Source organism: Gossypium arboreum, chromosome 6 (assembly GCF_025698485.1).
Source record: "Gossypium arboreum isolate Shixiya-1 chromosome 6, ASM2569848v2, whole genome shotgun sequence".
Lineage (NCBI taxonomy): Eukaryota > Viridiplantae > Streptophyta > Magnoliopsida > Malvales > Malvaceae > Gossypium > Gossypium arboreum.
Genome location: NC_069075.1, coordinates 43,469,536 through 43,492,114, shown reverse-complemented (window position 1 = coordinate 43,492,114; position 22,579 = coordinate 43,469,536). Strand labels below are relative to the sequence as shown.

Below are 22,579 nucleotides of genomic sequence, written 5' to 3'. Positions count from 1 at the left end.
TCCTGAAACGAGCCTATCGATCATATGTTTCAGTTAGGATTTAGCCTGAACTGGTAATCCTAATTGACTAGATTTAACATGGACTGGTAATCCAGATTAGACTCTATAGGGAATTCTTTGCCATAAGAAGGATTTAACCTGGACTGGTAATCCGACAAAGCCCTTAGAGTACATGGCACAGCTAGAATTTAGCTTGGACTGGTAATTCTACTGTAAGAGATGTGGCTCGAGAGTGTACCGAAAGGGTACTACTGAATATGAATTGACGGTCAGTAAATTGTACATCTAGAGTGTACTAAATGATGAAATATCCATAAGGAATTCAATGATTCAATGGATAAAGTACATGTAAATAACTTGAGAAATATGAATTTGAATGTGTACATGATATGATGAGCTCATCTATGGATCTTGAAATTCTTGTGACTAACTTATTGATTGAGTGCATGTGTTTAGGGAAAATTAGTTATAATTGAAAGATATCATGGCTTTTTGAGATTATGTGTTAAAAATACCAGTAAGTTTACTTTCCGTTATACGAACTTACTAAGCATGTAATGCTTACCTCATTTTACTTTTCTCTGTCTTATAAAGCTTGCGGGCTCGTGAAGGTTGGAGGATAGTTGGAGCTTTGATCACACTATCAGTAATCTCGTTTTGGGTATAAAAGAACTATTCATTTTGATATAATGGCATGTATAGGGTAACTTACCTTTTTAGTTATATGTGTCATTTAAATTAGCCAAGTGTAATGGCTCATGTTGGTTAACAAATCATTTTGTATCTGGCCATGAGATATGGTTTATATTTTACTATTGGGTTGTAACCCTTAGTAATCATGCATGCATGCAAGTGTTCATGTTAATGTGGTTGTTTGAGAATGATGGACATGAATAATGGCTTATTGAATTGTGATGAATCATGAACTATAAAAATGGACATAATAATGTACTAATGGGTAAAGTTGGAAAGAGGGTTATAAAACCTAGTAGTTACATATTGGTACGAAAAGATTGAAGGAAGTTTGTAACTGGAAATAGTCCTAAATAACATTAGGGGCATAATTTGTAATCATGAATATGGGTACTTGAGTAGCTAGATATGCCTTGTTGCATGCTAAGAAAAATCTATAAGTAAGTAAGTCTTAAGGATGAAAAATGGCTTAGAAAATAGCCTAGAATTTGTCCACATGAGCAGACACACGGTTTGCCCCATGGGCGTGTTGTTCGGCCGTGTGTCCCCTGCACCTTAGTTTTACAAGTCAGAATGTCTAGTAGTAAACACATGGGCTAAGACACGGGCATGTGTCTTGGCCGTGTAAGAGACATGGCCTACCCACATGGGCGTGTACTCTGGCCGTGTGAAGTCTGCACCATTTAATGAAAAAATCATTAAATTTTTAATTGATCACACGGTCTGGCCACACGGGCTTGTGATGCGGCCGTGTGACCTTAATTTGGCGCTGACGTCATAGTCAGAGAGTTACACGGCCCGAGGACACGAGCGTGTTGAAAGCAAACGGGCGTGTCCCTGGTCTCACACCGGCATGTGACTCAGTTCTAAGGAAAAATCATCCAAGTTTTTCTAAAGTTTCCGATTTGGTCCCGAACTATCGCCAATGCATGTTATGGACCTTGTAGGTCCATATAAGGGACGCTAAACATGTATATGATTGAATTTGGTTTGGAAGGAAATTTTATAACCCGATTTTGCATGAATATTTGTGTACTTGCCCGGTAATGCCTCGTACCCTATCTTAGCCTCAGATACGGATAAGGGGTGTTACAATTTTTGGGTCACTATTTTCATAAAACGGATTCGTAAATATTTATTAGAAATATTTACGAAGTTAGTTGTGAGGTTAATTAGGTTTTGGCTAGGTAAATTAGCTTCAATTAAGGTTAATTTAGTGTAAGGACTAGATTGAATATAGGGTAAAAGTTGAATTATAGAATCAAGAAAAGTTGAAGGACTAAATTAGGAAATAAACCATAAGGGATATAAGTGAAAAATGTATGGAAAATATTATTCTATGTGTATGTATAATATAGATATATTTATACTTAATACTTAAGTATAATATAATAATATAATAATATAATAATATAATAATATAATAATACATAAAGTAAATAAAAGAAAGTAAAAGAAATAAAAAGAAAGAAAGAACAGAGAAGTGAATCGAAAAAGAGAGAAAGAAAAAGGGAAGAAAAAGAAAGGGGAAATTAGGGTTCTAAGGATTCAAAGTTAATTTGGTAAGTCAATTTAGCCCTTTTTCTTGTAATTTTGATGTTTTTAGAATCTAGAACAAAATATTACTTGATTTATGTGGAAAATTTGAAAGTTAGTTTATTTCTAGATGTGGTTTATATTGAAATAATTGAAGAATTAAGGTTTGAATTGATAAAATTTCAAGTTAGAATTGAGAAAAAGATTAAATTGTAAAACAAATCATAAGTTTTATGTAATAGGGACTAAATTGAAAGAATTTTGAAATTAGAGTTTTATGGTGAAATTGGGGAGTTGAAATTAGATTAAAGTGGAAATTGAATTGAGATATGGAATTAGTTTTGTAAGAAAATAGTTAGTTTGATTTAAGGACTAAATTGGAATTAAAGCAAAAGTTATATATAAATTGAAATATTCAATGTTAAATTGTAGTGTATTGATAAATTTTAATTGTTTTGATTTCTGTAGCTAACATTGAGTCGGAGACCTTGGCTAAGAAAGGAAAGGAAAAAGTCAACGAGGATTATCTCTGAAAATACAGTTTGTATTTCTATAGTCCAAAAACTAAAATTATTTGTTGTATTTATTATAATGTATGGTAAGTGAAATTGAGGTGAGTTCGATAAATTGACATTGAATTGAATTATTTTGTGAAAGTATGTGTATGATTGAAAAGTGTATTGAATTGGAATTGATTGAAATTGTATATTGATTGGAAATTGAATTATGTTTTGAAACACCCTATTAATAATATCGGGCTAAGTCGGATATAGTTGGCATGCCATAGGATTGGAAGTGTTCAAGGATACTTCGAGAGGCACTATGTGTCGTACTATTATTTCTTCGGATAAATCCAATGAGGTACTGAGTACCATATTGTTTTACTTCGACATGGCAGATGAGGCACTGAGTGCCTGGCGTGTTTGTCTTGGATCTGTGTATCCGTTTGAGTTCGAGTCGTATTAATAGGGATATATGAATGATATTGAATAAGAAATGAATATTGATATTGAAATTGAAATTGAAAAATTTATTGTGAAATACTATTAAATAGCAATTGTGAGATTGAAATAGAAGATATGATGATTGAAAATGATATGGATGATGAGTTTATGAAAATTGATTATTTATTGAATGATTATTATTATGTGTGATTATGTATATAAATATTATAAATTTTTACTTAATAAGTATACGGATTATAGAAATACCACGGAGTGTATACTCAGCGTACGGTTTGTTTTCGTGGTAGGCTAGGTTAAAGTTTAATCGTTGGATCAGCATCGAAAGTCGATCCCAAACTCAAAACACGTAGTGAAGTACTTTTACTTTTGAAAGTGGCATGTACCTAGGTTGTCTTTTGATGTCATTTTGAGATGTGATTATTAATGGTGTATAAAATGATATTGGTTGATTTATATATATAAACATATGTCTTATAATATAGCCATTTATATGGTTTAGTTTGAATTGGTTGAATGGTATTTAAATGAATTGATTAGATAACTTATGTTAGATATCTATGAGCATGCATGAGTTAAATCATTATGTTGATAGTTCTGACATGTTTTAGATGTATTTAATTATGTTTTGGATCGGTTGAAAGATTGAATTTTGAGTTGCTTGTTGTTCAAGGTTTGCAGGGTTGGTAAAATTTTTCTGTAAGACTCATTTTGAGTCCATACAGCCTGGAACACGGGCGTGTGGCCAGACCGTGTGAGACACACAGCTTACACATGGGCGTGTGGTTAGGCCGTGTGCCCCCTGTAACTTAAAATTTTAAAAACAAAATGCTTAGGTATTGCCACACGGGCAGAGACACAGGTGCGTGTCTCAGCCGTGTGAGGTACACGACCTAGCACACGAGACTCATAATCTTTCATTGGACTTCAAGAATCATGCAAACGTGTTCATGGAAAAACCTTAGTTTTGCAAATTAGTCCCTGGGCTAGCTAGATTAAGCTACAACGATCCCGAAAACAAAAAAAATCATTAAAAACAAAGTTTAAAACATACCATGCATGTAGGAAGACGAAAAACATAAGCTCCCTTCTTCAGGAATGGTTATTTCAGTTTTGAAAGTTGAAATGAGAAAGATGATAGTCATTTTTCTTTTTCTTTACTAAACATTTAATTTAATTATCAATTTACTAAATTAACCTTTAAAATTTATTAATATTTCATTAAAACCTATCCAGCACATTCCACTATCTCATTAATTGGTTCAATTATCACTTAAATCCTTTACTTTAAAATTCTATAGCCATTAGACCCCTTCAGCTTATAGAATTTAACTTTTGCACCTTTTACGATTTAGTCCTTTTCACGAAATTAAGCATGCAAACGTTAAAATTTCTTAATGAAATTTTTATACGGCTCTACTAGCCTACCATAGACATTAAAATAATAATAAAATAAATATTTACTAATTAGATTCATGGTCCTGAAACTGTTGTTTTGATTCCATTAAATATAAGTTGTTACATACTACCTTGTGACCCTATTTGAAATTGCACACAAACGGCACATGGTCTAACGACATGGCAATGTGACCCTATTTTTCAAACTATACACAATTTGGCCACATGGCCATGTTCCTGAGCCATACGACCTGGCTCTATCACTCGACCGTGTGACCTCTGTTCTCAAATCTTAAATAATATATTAAATAATATATTAACATAAATCTTAAATGATGTATTTTGTAGATAAAATCTAGATGCTATAGAAGTATGAGCCTTTAAAGGCTTCAAATTATTAGTTAAGGGACAAAAAATTTCCTTTAATTAGTCCTATTTTGTTTCATCAAGTGCCTAAAGAAATTGGCCCAAAACACATGAAAAGTGTGGCACCTAAATTTGTAAAAATTAATATAATAATAAATGGATATTTTATCATAGGCATATGCACGTGGAAACTTCATATTTAAAACTCAAATTTGTTTACAAATAACATATAATAATATGTACAAAATTAACATAAAATTAGTTTAACTTGTTGAGTAAAAGAAATTTTAAATAGTTAACTACATCAAACTAAAAATATTAAAAGCATTCCAATTTTTTATCATGGTATTTTATCAATTTTTTGTCAAATGCACTTACAAATTTTTAAAAATATAAAAAGGTATAAAAGATCCCCAAAATCTTAAAACTAAAAAAGTAAAAAAAAAAATCTATTTTTGAAAATTATAAAAATTTTAAAACTATAAGTATGCAAAATTTCAAAATAAAATTCTTAAAAAAACACTGTTTGGAATTTTAGGAGGTTTAGAAATTTTGGACTTTTATAAAAAAATAATTGTATGGTGTTTTTTCTTAAAAACTCAACATTCCTTAAAAAAATCAAAATTTTCATAAAAATACAAAAAAATCCCTAAAATTTCCTCAAAAAAATTCTTTATAAAATTATATTTTTTCTAAAACCCTAAAATTCGAACAAACACATTTTTCAAAATTTTATGAAATTTTAAATTTTTTTTAAAGTTTCACATACTTATAATTTTAAAAGTATCTTTTATAATTTCAAAAATAGATTATGATTTTTTAGTTTTATAATTTTATAAATTTTAATATTTTTGAGTTTTTTTGGATTTTAATAATTTTTGAAATTTAAATAGTTTTTAACATGTGGGAACTTGTCATTAGTTGGTTTAAAGTTTTTAACGATAAATTGGATTGGGGTAATAGGCTATACATAATGAAAGTACAGCAGCCAAATTGATAAAAAGGACTTAGTACATGTACCAAAGTGATAATTTGCTTATAATACAGGGCCAAAAGAGGTACTACGTGTAATAATCAGAAGAAGGGTAAATTAGAAAGATAGTCACCCAACTATTAGCCGTTTTTTGTTTTGGTCATCTAAGTTTAAAATTTTCTATTTTAGCCACTAACATTATTGAAATTTAATATTTTAGTCACCCACCATTAAATCACTAACAACAGTCTCTTTTTATTGGCATAATAACAAATTTGACCCTCCAATACTTATAAATTCTATTAGTTTAGTCCTAAATCTAAAAATTTAATAAATTTAGCCAACAACTTTACACATTCTATCTATTTAGTCTTGATTCTTAAAAATTAAAAATAAAAATTATTTAAAATTCATTTTTCTATAAAAAACATAAGACATTATAAAATGCATACAAAATTTTTAAAAACCATTTATAAATAAATGAATATATATTTCTCATTTTATAACATAAATTTTATTTATTAAAATAATATTCTTATAAATAAAACAATTTAAGGGGAAAAACCATGAAGAAAACTTAAACAGATTCAAGTTTTTTCTTTTTTCAACATTAATGAATCAATGGTTGTTGTCTAAAATGAGTTTATTACGTTTGACGTTGTGCTTGAGGGCAGGCTTGATTAGAGATATATAGATGATGATGAAGTCTTAGAGACCTAGTAGGTGGAAGGCCATGTCAGTAGCTCCACAACCAAATTCTAGTTCAATGGCACATGATGCACGATGTAAAAATTAAGAAGTTTAGATTCAGGATTATTGGTATTTGTGGTTGTGGTTGTGGTTGTGGGCGAAGCTGATGTGCAATGTTGCGCTCAACAAATTTGATGAGGACTAGGGAATAAATTCAAACATATAATAAAATTTTATTAATTATAAAATATAATAAAATAAAAGGAAAAGTTTGAATATGCTTTAAGTCTTGTTTGTGGTTTTTCTTAAAAAAATTATTTATACAATTTTAATTTAATAAATAAATTTCATGGAAAAAGGAAAAATGATATTCATTTATTTCTATTTTATGTATTTTATAAAATCAAATCAAATATACTTTAATTGAATAATTGACTTTTAAATAATTTTTTAATTTTAATTTTGAATTTTTAAGAAGTAAAACTATATTGATAGAATGCGTAGAGTTGATAGTTCAATTTATTGATTTTTATAAAATTAGGATTAATCAATATAGTCTGTAAACATTAGAGGATTAAATTTATTATTGTGCCAACAGAAAAAAGGCCACCATTAGTGATTTAATGGAGGGTGACCAAAATATTTAATTTTGATAATATTAGTGACTAAAATAGAAAATTTTAAATATAAAATATGAAAACGTAAATATATTAATAGTTTGGTGAGTAGTTTATGCTAATAAATTTGGGGTCTCAATTTTCAGACCCGAATTCTGAAAAAACAAAAAACACGTGGTTAATCAAGTCCAGATAGGAAAAGGTGAAAAGGCAATGTTTCAAAATAAGAAAAAGAAATCGCGACGATTGTCGTGGGGGCATGCACATCACATAAGCCAGACCAGACCAGTCAAGAAAAGTTGATATGAAACCGAGTTTCATTTTATTTCCACATTTCCAAGTTCATATGACCAGAAAAAGGAAAATAAAGGAAAAGTTAGGCTAAAGCCCTACTATTCTATTCTGTCGCTGTTATGCTCCAAGTTTTTGCCATAAACCATGACTGAATCAAATTAAAACATATTATTTTTGCCATAAAATTATGATCCCTCAACTTTATGCCACAAATTAACCATAATAATCTCACCAAAGTGATTTTTGGCAATTCACCGAAATTACTTTGACATTTTGAATTTTCTTCGTTAAATGAACATTTCATTCATAGAAAGCATTAAGGTGTAAAGCAGTCATCTCAAAAGATAAAACCACAAATAAGAAAACAAAGAAATAAAGCTATAAGAGGTATGGATCCAATGATCCCAACCCTTCCTGGTTAGTAGAATTCAATATATGGTTAGGGAAGCCAGCCATGAGCTAAATCAGTTTCAGCCACCAGAATCCGCCTACTCCATTTACAATTTTCACAATACAAAGATTTCTTGCATAGGTTTCATTACACAATAACATAGGAGTAAAGGCTGAAAATCATAATAACAATAAGACCTTGCCCTTTTAAGAAATATAATCAGATACACCATCAACACCAAAAACTCTCCACCTTACTCCATGAAAACTTGAAACTTCTTAGGAAGAATACAAAGGGAAGACACCAAGGATGCAATGCACAAAAGATGCGAGCCAAAGACAAAACATAAGGGTTCAAAAAATGAAAAGTAAGAGCAATGTAAAAGGAAAAAATGTGAAAAAAAATTGTAAAATTATTTTATCAAGAGATGAAAGGTTAGTTTGGAGGAAGTATTGTATGAAACATAAATATTATCCCTTTTTAATACACTACAGGAAAATAGATTTTTAGCGGCGCTTTTTTTTGCAAAAACGTCGCTATATGTAACGCCGCTAAAGACCAGGACTTATAGTGGTGCTTTTCTAAAAAACGCTGCTAAATACCATGACTTATAGCGGCGCTTTCTTAAAAAACGCCGCTAAAGACCATGACTTCTAGCGACGCTTTCTTAAAAAACGCCACTAAAAGTCTTCTTTAGTGTCGTTTTTTAAAAAAGCGCCACTAAAAGTCTTGGTCTTTAGCGGCGTTTTTTAAAAAACGCCACTAATTTGCCCAGTTTTGCAATATGCATTTTGCACCTATATCCAACCCTCCTGCAAGAAATTCAACCAAAAAACAGCAAATATACTATGAAATCCAACCAAAACCCATAAATTTAAATAATACAAAATTATACGAGAAATATATTATATAAATTGTAAATGAATATTCAAAATATTCTTACAATAATGTTAAAAGTTACAAGAAAACAAATTTCTAAGATGGCGGATTTTGAAATTGCTGGAACATAGTCATCATAGACTGAAGCTGTAGCTGGAGTTCACTGTATTTTCTGTTCTGCTCCGCCTCCCTCGCTACTGCCTCCGCTCTGAGTTGAGAAATTTGCTCATCTGTCCTAGCTTGTATCTGAACTATCTGATCTTTTAGCCTCTGAACTTCAGCTTACTTTGACTCCCGGAAGGCATGTATTGGTGCGAGGTGGATCCAAAATATTGGGTCGGGTTAACACCAGATCCTTGAAATCTAACCCGACCATACCTTTCAGGACCCAAAACTTCATTAATAATTCTGTTATCAATATCCTCAAAATTAACAGAACTATCATCAAGCGATCGCTTCATACTCGCCTTCTTATCTTTTAGTTTCTCCTAATAAATCAAATGAAAGAGTTAGAAACGAAATATACAATAAAAGGAATACAACATAACATTATTTAAAATTAAACTAATAAAAACGACAAATTAAAACATTATAATTAAATATTATAAATATTTATAATGAATCAAATTTTATTAAGTAAATATACCATAATTTTTACAGCCTCAGATGTCATCGGAGTTCCATCTTTTTCACATGCGTAATGTCAAAAAGTCAAGGCGCCCAACTTTTGACCGACGAGGCTTCCTACAATATAGTAGTAAAAATATTATTTAATAGTAAAAAGTCATTAATACTTGATAGAATTAATAAATCCATAATACCGCAGCCTGAGCTACACAAGTAAAACTTCTCGACCCTGCCGTGTGCGTAAATTTTTGTTTTTGCCTGCTGCTTGTTCCAACTCGCTCACGGTCCTACATAATGAAATTATTATTACGTATATAGTAAATACTATAAACCGAAAACTTTATAAGAGTTTGCAAGTACATAATACCTCTCCTTTCTTCAAATTCCAAAATCAAACCGCATCTTCCCATTGGTGCCTCAGCATTCCCGGTGGGACATTTTGCAATTTTTCTTTAAGGCTTATGGGTTTTTTAAAATATTCTTTTTTCAAACTGCTTTTATGGTCTCTCCATTTTTTACCCAATGCCTTCTTGATATAGGCATCAGAGACCTCTAAAGCAAACCGCTCCTAAAAAACACAAGTTTAGGAATTAAATATAAATGAAACTTAAACCAAAGTATCATTAATTACATTAACGTTTTGTTACCTTAATATTAGAGAGAGCTTGATTTTTATTGCTATCAGGCATGTTATGCCATGATTCGTAGTTGATGGGAAACATATTGGCATTTCATGCTATAATGCCCAAATAGCCTGCTAAAAGTCGAGCTTCTTGTCCAACAGGCTGACCATGGCTGTTTCTAGTTACTTTGACACGCTCGACAGAATTTAAGTTATATAAATCTGTTAGGAGCGTACGTCCTCGACCTCTGCGCGTCCCACCATTTTCAACTGGAAAATAATATATTATTACTATATTGAAATTTAAAAATAAATCAGTAATAAAATTTAATACAATTTGTAAAATAAACTTAACATTACTTTGAAATTCCACAGACTCGTCAAATGTCTCCAAAGACGCTTGAAGATCCAACAACCGTCTCATTGCTCAAGACTTACTTCTTACGAATTTGTAGTATTCATACAATACTAAGATCTCTTAATCTTCTTCTAGGCATTTTTCCGCAACACATAAAATAGTCAAAATTTTAGTAAGAAATAACAACAATAGTAAATATAAAATAGTTAAATTATATAACATGACCAATGTTAAAATTATAACATTACATATAAAAAAATCATAAAATCTTACTACATTATAAATCGTAAATATCTTCGTCCACATCCTGATGAACCCATTGAAATTGTGTACTAGTACTAGGGATATTTTCATTTAAGTTTTGTTCTGGAAAAGGCAAAGTTTCTGATCTTTCAACGATGTCATCTCTACTTCCATTCCCCATGTCAAACAAGTCTCTAGGGGTGTTTTGGAGTACAACGTACCAACCCTCATCAATTGGATCTTTCGAGTAAAAAACTTGTTTAACTTGAGAAGAAAATACATACGGCTCGTCTATCAATTGTTCTCCAGTGTGAATTAATCGAGAGCAATTCACCATTGTAAAACCAAACTGATCATTTTTAATTCCGTGAGTAGTATTAGCATCAGCCCAATCACATCGAAATAAGACAACTTTCCATTTTCCATAGTAATCCAACTCAATAATGTCGGTTAGAAGTCCGTAATACTCCACATTTCCCTCGACAGGATTACTGTCCCTAGCACTAGCGTAACTTGTAATTAAAGAATTAACAACTACTCCACAATTTTGAGTTCTCCTCAATCTCTCGCGATATTTGGTATGAAATCTGAATCCATTCATGATGAAGCCACTATATCTTTTTACTACTTGATTCGGACCTTGGGAAAGCCATTTAACTTCGTCATTAACGACATTCCCACTCCAAACCTATTGAATCAAAAGTAAATTAAGTAATTGTAAATATTATGAGAAAACATTATTATTTGTCAATAAAATGTTGAGTTGCATACCGTTTGGCTTAACCATTCATGAAAAGATTCTGTGAATCCTATTAATCTCGCGATGTTGTAATCTTCGTGAGCGTGAACGAGATCTTAAGACTTGTTTGTACTCACTATGTTAAAAACATGTTTAATTCGTTAAAAAATAAACAAATCAAAAAAAGATGAATATTTATCATATTCTAGAACTTACTTGCGTAATTGTTCAAGTGCATCGTGATGGAAAAGAACATATCTATGTGCTTGTATCCAAGATCGGTCATCTAATTCTGCAATTTCAACTTTGCTGATTGGTTCTCCATAACTTTGGAATAAATAAGTTTCGGCCAAGCTAGGATCATTGAGTCCGGCATTTCTACTTGGTCTATTCAATCTTGTTTCAACATCTTCTAAATACCTAGAACAGAATGTCATACACTTCTAAATAGTTTATTTATCAAAGTGTAACTTTTCATAATTAAGTAACTAAAATGAAATTAACTTTCCCATAGTTAATTCATATTTTGTATTTAATCTTTTAGCGGCGCTTTCTAAAAAACGACGCTAATGCAATTGGTTGTTAAGAAAACGACGTCGTTCTCTTTAATCTTTTAGCGGCGCTTACGTAAAAACGCCACTATAGCTCGGTCTATAGCGACGCTTCTCTAAAAACACCGCTAATGCTCGATCTTTAGCGACGTTTTTCGAAAAGCGCCGCTAATGAACTGAATCTTACATAATACGTCGTTCGCATTAATCTTTTAGCGGCGTTTTACTGAAAACGCCGCTAATGCTCGATTTTTAGCGGCATTTCTATTCAATTTTTAGTGGCGTTTTCTATTCAAACGCCGCTAAAAACGCCACTAAAACCCTATTTCGGTGTAGTGATAACACATTAAAAAATTCGACCTGAATTTCTTACAATCTTTTTCCTATTAATTTGTATTATCTTTCGACTTTAAAATTAAACTCAAATAAAGTAAACATCTTTATATCTAAGGGGTATTTTCATTTTTTTTTATCTTTCATGAAAGTAAATAATTTAATTAATTCTTTAGTATAAAAATGTCTAACTTTAACCCAATAATTTATATTTTTATCATGGTACCTAACAAAAATTTCTCTATTTATATCTTCAAATTTATTTTTCTATGTTTTAAAAAAATTCTTTATATATTAGTCTTAATATAATATTTATTACATGAACTTCATAGATTTTTCTAAGTTGGTGCTATGGTACTTAAACTTAAATTTTTTTTCTTAATTTGGTACCTAAGTTTTTTGGGTCCAATTTAATACCAAAACTTGTCAAATTGTAACTCCCCAAACTTAGCCTAGATGTTATGGCCAAATCTGGAGATGTCATAAGAAGGGTTTTGAAAACGAAGTCAATACGGTAAATTTATTTCAGTTTTTCAACTCATATTCACTTATATCCATTGTCGAAGCATAATTTAATTAATTAATTTACCAAAACGTGATTTACAGCTGAAGTTTATAAAAACCATTTTATTTCGAAAATCTAGTTCGTATTTTTAGAAAAACCTTTGTTTGCATAAAAACTATGGTTTTTAGGTATCCGTCGCAAATAAAATACTAAAACGAAAATTCAAATCCCAAAATCAACCTAAATAGTTCGAAGAGTCCAATTATTACAAAACTCCAGAAATAAACTTGAATTAAAATAGAATAAAAACCATAAACTTAATCAGTACGAACTCGCGGTCATCGAGGGGCTCCGTCGCACTGATCTGCCTAAGTCTGTGGATTACCTGAATAGAACAAACAAATAGATGTGAGTTTTCGTAAACTCAGTGTGTAACCCAATAGAAACAGAAATGCAATATATACAGAAGTCTCATATACAGTCAGATATATATTCAGACTTAAGTCATTTTTCAGATACAGATATCAGAAATAGCTATGTAGAATAGATATACAAAATCCTACCCCTATCCTCTACACATCAACTCTGACCATCCCATCACACCATGTGGGGTTAAAAACACCCACCCAACCCTACACACTATATCGTGCCATTACAACACTTGTTAGATAATATGTAGCCAAGCTACCAGAATATAGGCGATGATCGCCATACAGAACACTTCCTCTACATATACAAATCCCACTCCAAAAATAGATATAGAATAAAAATACAAATATAGATATAACATGCTTATCATGCTTGTGTACAGATATCAGATATACATATAACAGAATAGTCAGACATGCATAATAGTGTCCTACTCAGAGCATACTATCAGAACATCAAATCACAAGATCTAGGGTTTGGTTAGCTCTTATCGACCTTACGGTAGGCCCACAGTTGACCAGAACGACCTGTGCGACCCTAGGGAAAATTTCAGAATTATGGGCCAACATGCCCATGTGGGCCCATACGCCCAGACTGGCCTTACCCATATGGCCCATGCAGCCTGGCCCCAAACCCACAAGCCCGTGTGGCCTACAAGCCCAAGTTAGCCTAGCCTATGTAGTCTATACAGCCACACCCACATCACCACATGGCCGTGTTTTAAGCAGGACCATGCCTTCATTGATTACACGGCTGTGTCCCGCACATGGGCAACCACACGGGCGACCACACGTCCATGTGGCATCAACAGAATAGTTTTTTGGCTTTTGCCGAAATTCGTGTGTGTTTCGAGTACACACTTGGTATGGTTTTGATGCTACTGCAAATACGAAACCTCTAAAACCTAAAAATCGACATACCAACACTCAAAAGTAGACTTAATACACGATTAAACCGTAAATACGAAACCGAAAACAATTGAAAACAAGCGTGCGTCGCTTACCCCAACCCTCAAACAATTATAGACTACGATTCCACAAGAGAAGAGCCCTACTCTACACGATTCTCTACTGCGAAACAGAAAATATAAACTTCCAATCAGCAATTTGGAAACCGAAGCTACTGAGCACTAAAGCCACTTACCAACAACAGAAGGAAACTGAGAAATAAATTACAGATATAAAATGATCGACCGAAATAGAATGGAAGAAAGTATTAATTGAAAAACAAAAGAGCAAAAGAGGAAAGAACACAAAATTGACGTCAGTGTCTTTTCTGAAAAGAGAGGAAAATTTGAAAAAAAGAATAAAAATAAAAATATTAAAAGATTAACTCCCAAATCCCTCAAATTTCTCCCCACTAACCTACTAACAAAAAACCTTCTCAGAAACCCAACTCCACCGAAACTCTCACATGCAACTGAGCAAAAATGTCATCCCCGCTTGCGCAAGGATTCGAAACAGGACCTCTAACACCCTAACTCCCTTACCACTTGAACCAACAGGCTCATTCTGATATGAATTAGCAGATAATTTTATATAATCCCACACAACAAGGGTGATGCTAGGATCAGAATATTAACAAAATTTAGCAAAGTTGTGACTTGAACCTAAGACCTTACACACACACCCAGAACACTCAACCACTAAAGCAAATACACATTTGTGTCAGATATGTAAGAATTAGAAATAAATTATTCAGGGCATTACTACTCTACCCCCTTAAAAGAAATCTTGAGCTCGAAATTTACCTGATCAGAACAAATAAGGATACTGCTGACGTATCAAGTCCTCAGGTTCCCACGTGGCTTCCTTAGTGCCATGATTCCGCCACAGAACCTTCACTAACGATATGGACTTATTCCTCAGAACCTTAACATCACGATCCAAAATCTAAACTGGCTCCTCTTCAAAAGTCAAATCCGGTCCAATCTCGATCTCCTCAATGAAACAACGTGAGATGGATCAAACAGATACCACCTCAACATCGAGACGTAAAACACATCGTGGATACGATTTCACTTTGAAAGTAGCTCCAACTGATAAGTGACCGATCCCACATGCTTCAGAATCTGATACAGCCCAATAAACCTAAGGCTTAACTTGCTCTTACGACCGAACCTCAAAACTTTCTTCCACGGAGAAACCTTAAAAAAGATGAAGTCACCCACAAAGTACTCAATATCTCTCCTCTTTAGATCTGCATAAGACTTCTACCTCTCAGAAGCCGCCTTCAAACAATCTCGGATCAGCCTAACTTTATCCTCAGTCTTGGAAACTAATTCAGGACCCAAAACCCGACGTTCACCCAACTCAGTCCAACATAGTGCAGTACAACACTTACGACCATATAAAGTCTTGTAAGGTGCCATATGGATGCTAGACTGGAAACTGTTATCATAGGCAAACTCAACTAGCGACAAATAATCCACCTAACTACCTCGGAAATCTAACACACAACTATGAAACATATCCTCCAGTATATGAATCACCTTCTTATATTGACCATCGATATTGGAATGGAATGTAGTACTAAAGTCCAATCTTGAACCCAGAGCCTCATGCAATTTCGTCCAGAACTGAGAAGTAAAGCGAGGATCTCTATTAGAAATTATCAAAATAGGAACCCCATGCAGTTTTACAATCTTAAAGATATAGAGCTTCGCTAACTTCTACAGAGAATAGTCCGTCCAAACTGAATTAAAATGAGAGGACTTGGTCAATTGATCCACGATGACACAAATAGAATCCTTCTTAGTAGGTGTCAAGGGCAACCCACTAACAAAATCCATCGTTACTCATTCCCATTTCCGTAAGGAAATCTTAACGGGTTATAATAAACCGAAGGCAACTGGTGCTTAGCCTTAACTTGCTGGCACGTCAGACATCCAACGACAAAATCCGTAGCCTCACATTTTAAACCCAACCACCAATATAGTTCACGGAGGTTTCGATACATCTTATTACCACTGGCATGCATAGAGTAAGGGCTACTATGTGCCTCCCTCAGAATCAACTGCCTCAAATCAGGATCATTCGACACATAGATCTGACCTTAGAAACACAGAACTCCATCATTACTCAGCCCAAAATCAGAAGTACTACCACTCTTAATCTGACGAAACCACAAACCCAGAGACTCATCCCCTAACTTCTTATCCTAAATCTGATCAATCCAAGTTAGCTTAGCTTGTAACTCGGCTAGCAGACTCCCATCATCAAACAGACTAAGGCGAGCGAACATCGCTCTCAAATCAGACATAGCTCTACGACTGAGAGCATCGGCTACCACATTGGCATTACCAAGATGATACTCGATCGTGTAGTCATAATCTTTGAGCAACTCAATCTATCACCACTGCCTAAGATTCAACTCTTTTTGAGTAAAGAGGCACTTGGGGCTCTAATGATCAGTGTAATAATACACCTCTCACCATATAGATAGTGCCTCCAGATTTTTAACGTTAAAATAACGGTAACCAACTCGAGATCATACGTCAAACAGTTTCCTTGTTGTGTTTTAAGCTGTCGGTACGTATAAACCACAACCTTAGCATCTTACATCAGTACACATCCTAAACTGACGTGCGATGCATCACTATACACCAATTTTTTTTTACCAAATTTAGGTTGTATCAGAATAGGAGCCTAAGTTAGAACAGACTTGAGCTTTTCAAAACTCGATTGTTTCGTATCAGACCAGATGAAAGGAACTCCCTTACATAGAAGCTTAGTCAACGAAGCTGCAATCAAAGAGAACCCCTCGACAAATCACCGATAATATCCTACAATACCCTGAAAACTACGTACATCAGATATGTTCTTAGGCTGTTTCTAATCAAGCACCACCTCAATATTTCTAGGATCAACTCGGATCCCTTCAGCAAAAACCATGTGCCCCAGAAAAGTTACCTCATGTAACCAGAACTTACACTTGCTCAACTTAGCGTAGAGTTGTTTCTCACGGAGTATTTGAAGCACTACTTTAAGATGCACATCATGCTCATCCAGATATGGTTGAAAAACTCGGTTCATCAGATCCATGAATGCAGTTAAAGCATTCGTCAGACCAAAAGGCATAACTAGGAACTCATAATGTCCATAACGAGTCCTAAATGCAGTCTTATGAACATCCACCTCCTTAACTCTCAATTAATGATACCCAGAATGAAGATTAATCATCGAAAACACTGAAACCCCTCGAAACTGATCAAACAAATCATCGATCCTCAGAAGTGGATATTTATTCTTCACAGGCAGTTTATTCAATTGCCAATAATCAATACACATCTTCATGGTCCCATCCTTCTTCTTTATAAGCAGAATCGATGCCCTTCATAGAGACACACTAGAGCAAATGAGACCACAATCCAAAAGCTCTTGAAGTTGAGCTTTAAGCTCTGTAAGCTCCTTTGGTGCCATACGGTATGTACCTAGTAGAAGCTCAATGCCAAACTCAACCTCTCGACTTAGAGGTAAACCCGATAACTAATCAGGAATGACATCTGAAAAATTCCTCACTGTTCTGATATCCCTGAAAGAAGAGTCCCTAGAAATAGAAACTCTGACATAAGCCAAATACGCCTCACACCCTTTTCGAACCAGTTTCTCGGCCACAAGAGCGGGGATCACATTGGACAGAAAATCTCGACACTAACCGATCACAACCACGTCCTTATCATCTGCAACCCTTAGAACGACCCTTTTAGTCACGCAACCGAAACTCACTCGATGCTTAACCAACTAGTCTATACCCAGAATCAAATTGAACTCCCCAAATGGTAACTCCATCAGATTCGCCAGAAATACAACCCCTTGCACCTTTATCAAAAATCCATATAAAGTTTACTAACCAGAATAGATGACCCCAACGAACTTAGTACAATAATCTCACTAAAGGTGCTCTCGTCAAAAATCCCCAGATTTTCAAAAATATACTAGAGTGTGTAAAACCTATGTCTACCTAACAGTATAAGGTACATCAAAAATAAAGAACGTACCCTTGATAACATCAAGAGCATCTCCATCCTCTCGGTTTCGAGCAATATAAACCAACGCGGGCAGTGTCGCCTTAGTCTGACTAGCACTTCTGCCTAGTGCTCTCAGTCCACGACCCACACCATTACCACCCTTAGCCGGTCTACAGCCCCTAGGTGGCTGCTGAACTACCCTCTGAAGTTGTACAGCACCCGGTCCCAAAGCTTGCATTTGATTTGCCCTCTATAGAACTTTCTAATATGAAGCTCCAAATACCCACACCTCAGATATGCCCCTATCCTCCTCCAACACTCGCCAAGATGGCGCCTACCAAAATCTCTACATGGTTGAATCTTAGTAGGAGCAACTGGAACCCCTACTCTAACCGGCCCATCCGGCTGGCCTTTTTTTTATGCCTTTAAATAGAACTAAAGGGCTTCAAATCCCTCTTATTCTTGCCTCACTCACGGTCTTTATTCTGGCACTCCACGCGCTTAACCTCTTCAGTGATCTTTGCCTTATCAACCAAAACTGTGAACACCTACTCCCTTTGCGGAGCAATCAAAACCCTCGAACTGTCTCTCAAACCCTCCTTAAAATGTACACACTTCTCATATTCAGATGCCACCATGCCTCGAGCGTAGCGGTTCAACCTGAGAAACTCGGCCTCATACTCGACCACTGATCTATCGCCTTACTTGAGATTCATGAACTCACGCCTACAAGCATCTACATAGCTCGCCCCCACATACTTTCTCTGAAAGGCAATCTTGAAGAAGTCCCAGTTTAGATGATCAGGCTGAGTATCCTCTTCAACCGATAACCACTACTGATATTCCTCGTTGCGAAGCAAAGAGACCGTACCCTTCAGTCTCTACTCAAGTATACATTCATGATCCTCTCAGTAGCCTCTAACCAATACTCGGCCACAGTAAGGGCGGCTCCAGTGACACTCCTAAATAATTCAGCACTAGTGGACCAGAGTCATTCAGTTATCGACCCTTGGCCTCCAGATCCAGAATGAGGTCCAACGACCCTCTCCAATATCCTCAACATGGCCTGGGATAATGCGTCATCCCCAGTTGAACGGCTTTGAGACCCAGTCTCAGTAGCAGGAAAATCGGCATCTCACTCGTATCTAAATTCAGCATACAGCCCAGAGAGGAAGACTCAGCTCGAGCCCTTCTACGACCTATACAACGGCCACGAATACCATGTCTGCAAATTCCATAAGCGCTCATCGTAAATTCCAAATTTTATCTACATTATAAAATTTATGTATCAATTCCAGTATTTATTAGCAGATATTTTAAGAAAGAATTATTAGAAGTTCAAATATGTTTTCAGAGGTTTCAGCCTCTAACTATTTCAGTACAGTTTTTGAAAGTACTAACTATAGTGTTTTTAGAGTTTTCTATCTAAAGTTAAGAAATACTTACGCGGCGCCAGAGACTCGATAATTTCTCAAATTATTCAAATTATTTGAAAACCAATTCTTTTGAAACAAAATTTTGGAACACAAAATTCATAGCTCGAGTTTTGAAACCTAGCTTTGATACCATTAAATGGAACACATCAAACCCAACCTAAACGTTATGGTCGAATCCGGAGATGTCACAAGAAAGGTTTTGAAAACGAAGTCAATACGATAAAATCATTTCAGTTTTTCAACTCATATTCACTTATATCCATTGTCGAAGCGTAATTTAATTAATTAATTTGCCAAAACATGATTTATAGTGAAAGTTTATAAAACCTGTTTTATTTCAAAAATCTAGTTCGTATTTTTAGAAAAACTTTTATTTGCATAAAAATCATGATTTTTAGGTATACGTAGCAAATAAAATACTAAAATGAAAATCCAAATCCCAAAATCAACCCAAATAGTCCAGAGAGTCCAATTATTACAAAACTCCAGAAATAAACTTGAATTAAAATAGAATAAAAACTATAAAATTAAGCTATACAAACTCATGGTCATTGAGGGGCTCCGTCGCACCGATCTACCTAAATCTGTGGATTACCTGAACAGAACAAAAAAATAGATGTGAGTTTCATAAACTCAGTGTGTAACCTAACAGAAATAGACATGGAATACATATAGAAGTCTCATATACAGTCAGATACAAATTCGGACTAAAGTCCTTTTTCAGATACAGATATTAGAAATAGTTATACAGAACAGATATACATAATCCTGCTCCCATCCTCTACACACCAACTCTGACCATCCCATCACACCATGTGGGGTTAAAAACACCCACCCAACCTTAGACACCATATCGTGCCATTATGACACATGTCAGATAATATGCAGCTAAGCTGCCAGAATATAGGTTATGATCACCATACAGAACACTTCTTTCACATACACAAATCCCACCCCAAAAATAGATACAGAATATAAATACAGATATAGATATAACATTGTTATCATACTTGTATACAGATATCAAATATACATATAGCAAAATAGTCAGACATGCATAATAATGTCCTACTCAGAGCATACTATCAGAATATCAAATCACATAATCTAGGGTTTGGTTAGCTCTTATCGACCTTACGGTAGGCCCACAATCGATCGGAATGACTCCTGCGACTCGAGGGAAAATTTTAGAATTATGGGCCTAAATGTCTGTGTGAGCCCACACGCCCAGCTTGGCCTTGCCCTTGTGGCCCACACAGCCTGGCCCAAAATTCACACGTCTGTGTAGCCCACATGCCTAAGTTGGCCTAGCCCGTGTGGCCCATACGGCTACACCCACATCACTACACGGTCGTGTCTTGCGCACGACCATGTCTTCGTCGATCACACGGCCGTGTCCAATACACCACCAACCACACGGGGGACCACATGCCCATGTGGCATTGACAGACTAGTTTTTTGGCTTTTGCTGAATTTTGATTTTCTACGTTTTGGGTACACACCTGGTATGGTTTTGATGCTACTGCAAACACGAACCCTCTAGAACCTAAAAATTGACATACCAATACTCAAAATCAGACTTAATACACGATTAAAGCGTAATTACAAAACTGAAAACAATTCAAAACAAGCGTTCATCGCTTACCCCAACCCTCGAACGAGTATAGACTACGATTCTGTGAGAGGATAGCCCCACTCTATACGATTCTCTACTACCAAAACAGAAAATATAAACTTCAAATCGATAGTTTGGAAATCGAAGCTACAAAATACTAAAGCCACTTACCAACAATCGAAGGAAACGAATAAACAAATTATAGATATGAAACGACCGATCGAAATAGAATAGAGGGAAGCAATAATTGAAAAATAGAAGAGCAAAAGAGGAAAGAACACAAAATTGACGTCAGTTTCTTTTATGAAAAGAGAGGAAAATTTGGAAAAAGAATAAAAATAAAAATATTAAAAGATTAACTCCTAAATCCTTCAAATTTCTCCACACTAACCCTCTAAAAAAAACCTTTTCAGAAACCCAACTCTACTAAAACTCTCAAATGAAACTGAGCAAAAATATCATCCCCGCTTGTACAAGGATTCGAAAACAGGAGCTTCAATACCCTTACTACTTGAACCAGCAAGCTCTATAACAGCCCGATTTAGGGCTTAGTCAGAATAGTGGTCTCGGGATCACAAATCCAGAGTTGAATAAATTATTTTATAATTATTTTGATATTTTAGCATGTTTTTAATGGTGCATGAAAAATTTGGTGAAGTAATTTTAACTTTTGTGAATCTAATTGTGAAAAAGGACTAAATCGCATAAAGTGCAAAAGCCTATTTTGTTAGCTAAAGTGCCAAATAGCTAGAGAACCTAACTTGGGGGTCTTTAAAGGGCAATTAGACCCCAAGATTGTGCATGGCCGACCATAGGAGGTAATTTGGTCAAAAAGTCCAAGTTTGGTAGGTTTGGTGACTAATTTGACTAAAATAGAAATAAAATAAAAGAAAGATGATATCATTCTATTTTCCCATTTCTTCTCCACTGATTTTTTTCAGCCATTTTTGGGGGCTTTGAGCTTCAAAAGTTTCAGCAACTTTAATCCTTCACAAGTAAGTGATTTTCCAACCCTTTGTTGAATATTTTTGTACTTTTGAGACTCTTGAAGCATGAGCTTTCAAATTAGAGTACTATCTTGCAAAATGATCAAGAGTGTAGGGTTTGTCCATGATAGGGTTTGTAATGTTTGCTGATTTTTTGTGGAAGAAAATAAGTCTTGGGTGTATTATGAATAATTTTTGTGAAAGGTGTTAACATGAAAACACCTAAAAAGACTATATTGCATAAGTTATAAAATAGATGTTAAGTATGTGAAATAGTGGGAATTTGGAGTTGCTATAAGAGTTAAAAAGGTTCGGCTAGGCTTAAGATGTGAAGAAATTCGATGAAAATTGATTTTCGAACCTAGGG

The 22,579-nt window shown here is 34.5% G+C and overlaps 1 protein-coding gene across 1 annotated transcript; it reads right to left on the bottom strand.

The window, feature by feature from the left end:
- Positions 1 to 15,418: 15,418 nt before the first annotated feature.
- On the bottom strand, positions 15,419 to 17,285 carry LOC108485315 (uncharacterized). Its single transcript, XM_017789134.1, has 5 exons — positions 17,118 to 17,285; positions 16,416 to 16,554; positions 16,048 to 16,259; positions 15,698 to 15,877; positions 15,419 to 15,589 (listed from the first exon to the last, which is right to left on the bottom strand). The coding sequence occupies exons 1-5, from the start codon at positions 17,283 to 17,285 to the stop codon at positions 15,419 to 15,421; spliced, it is 870 nt and encodes a 289-aa protein (XP_017644623.1).
- Positions 17,286 to 22,579: the final 5,294 nt, after the last annotated feature.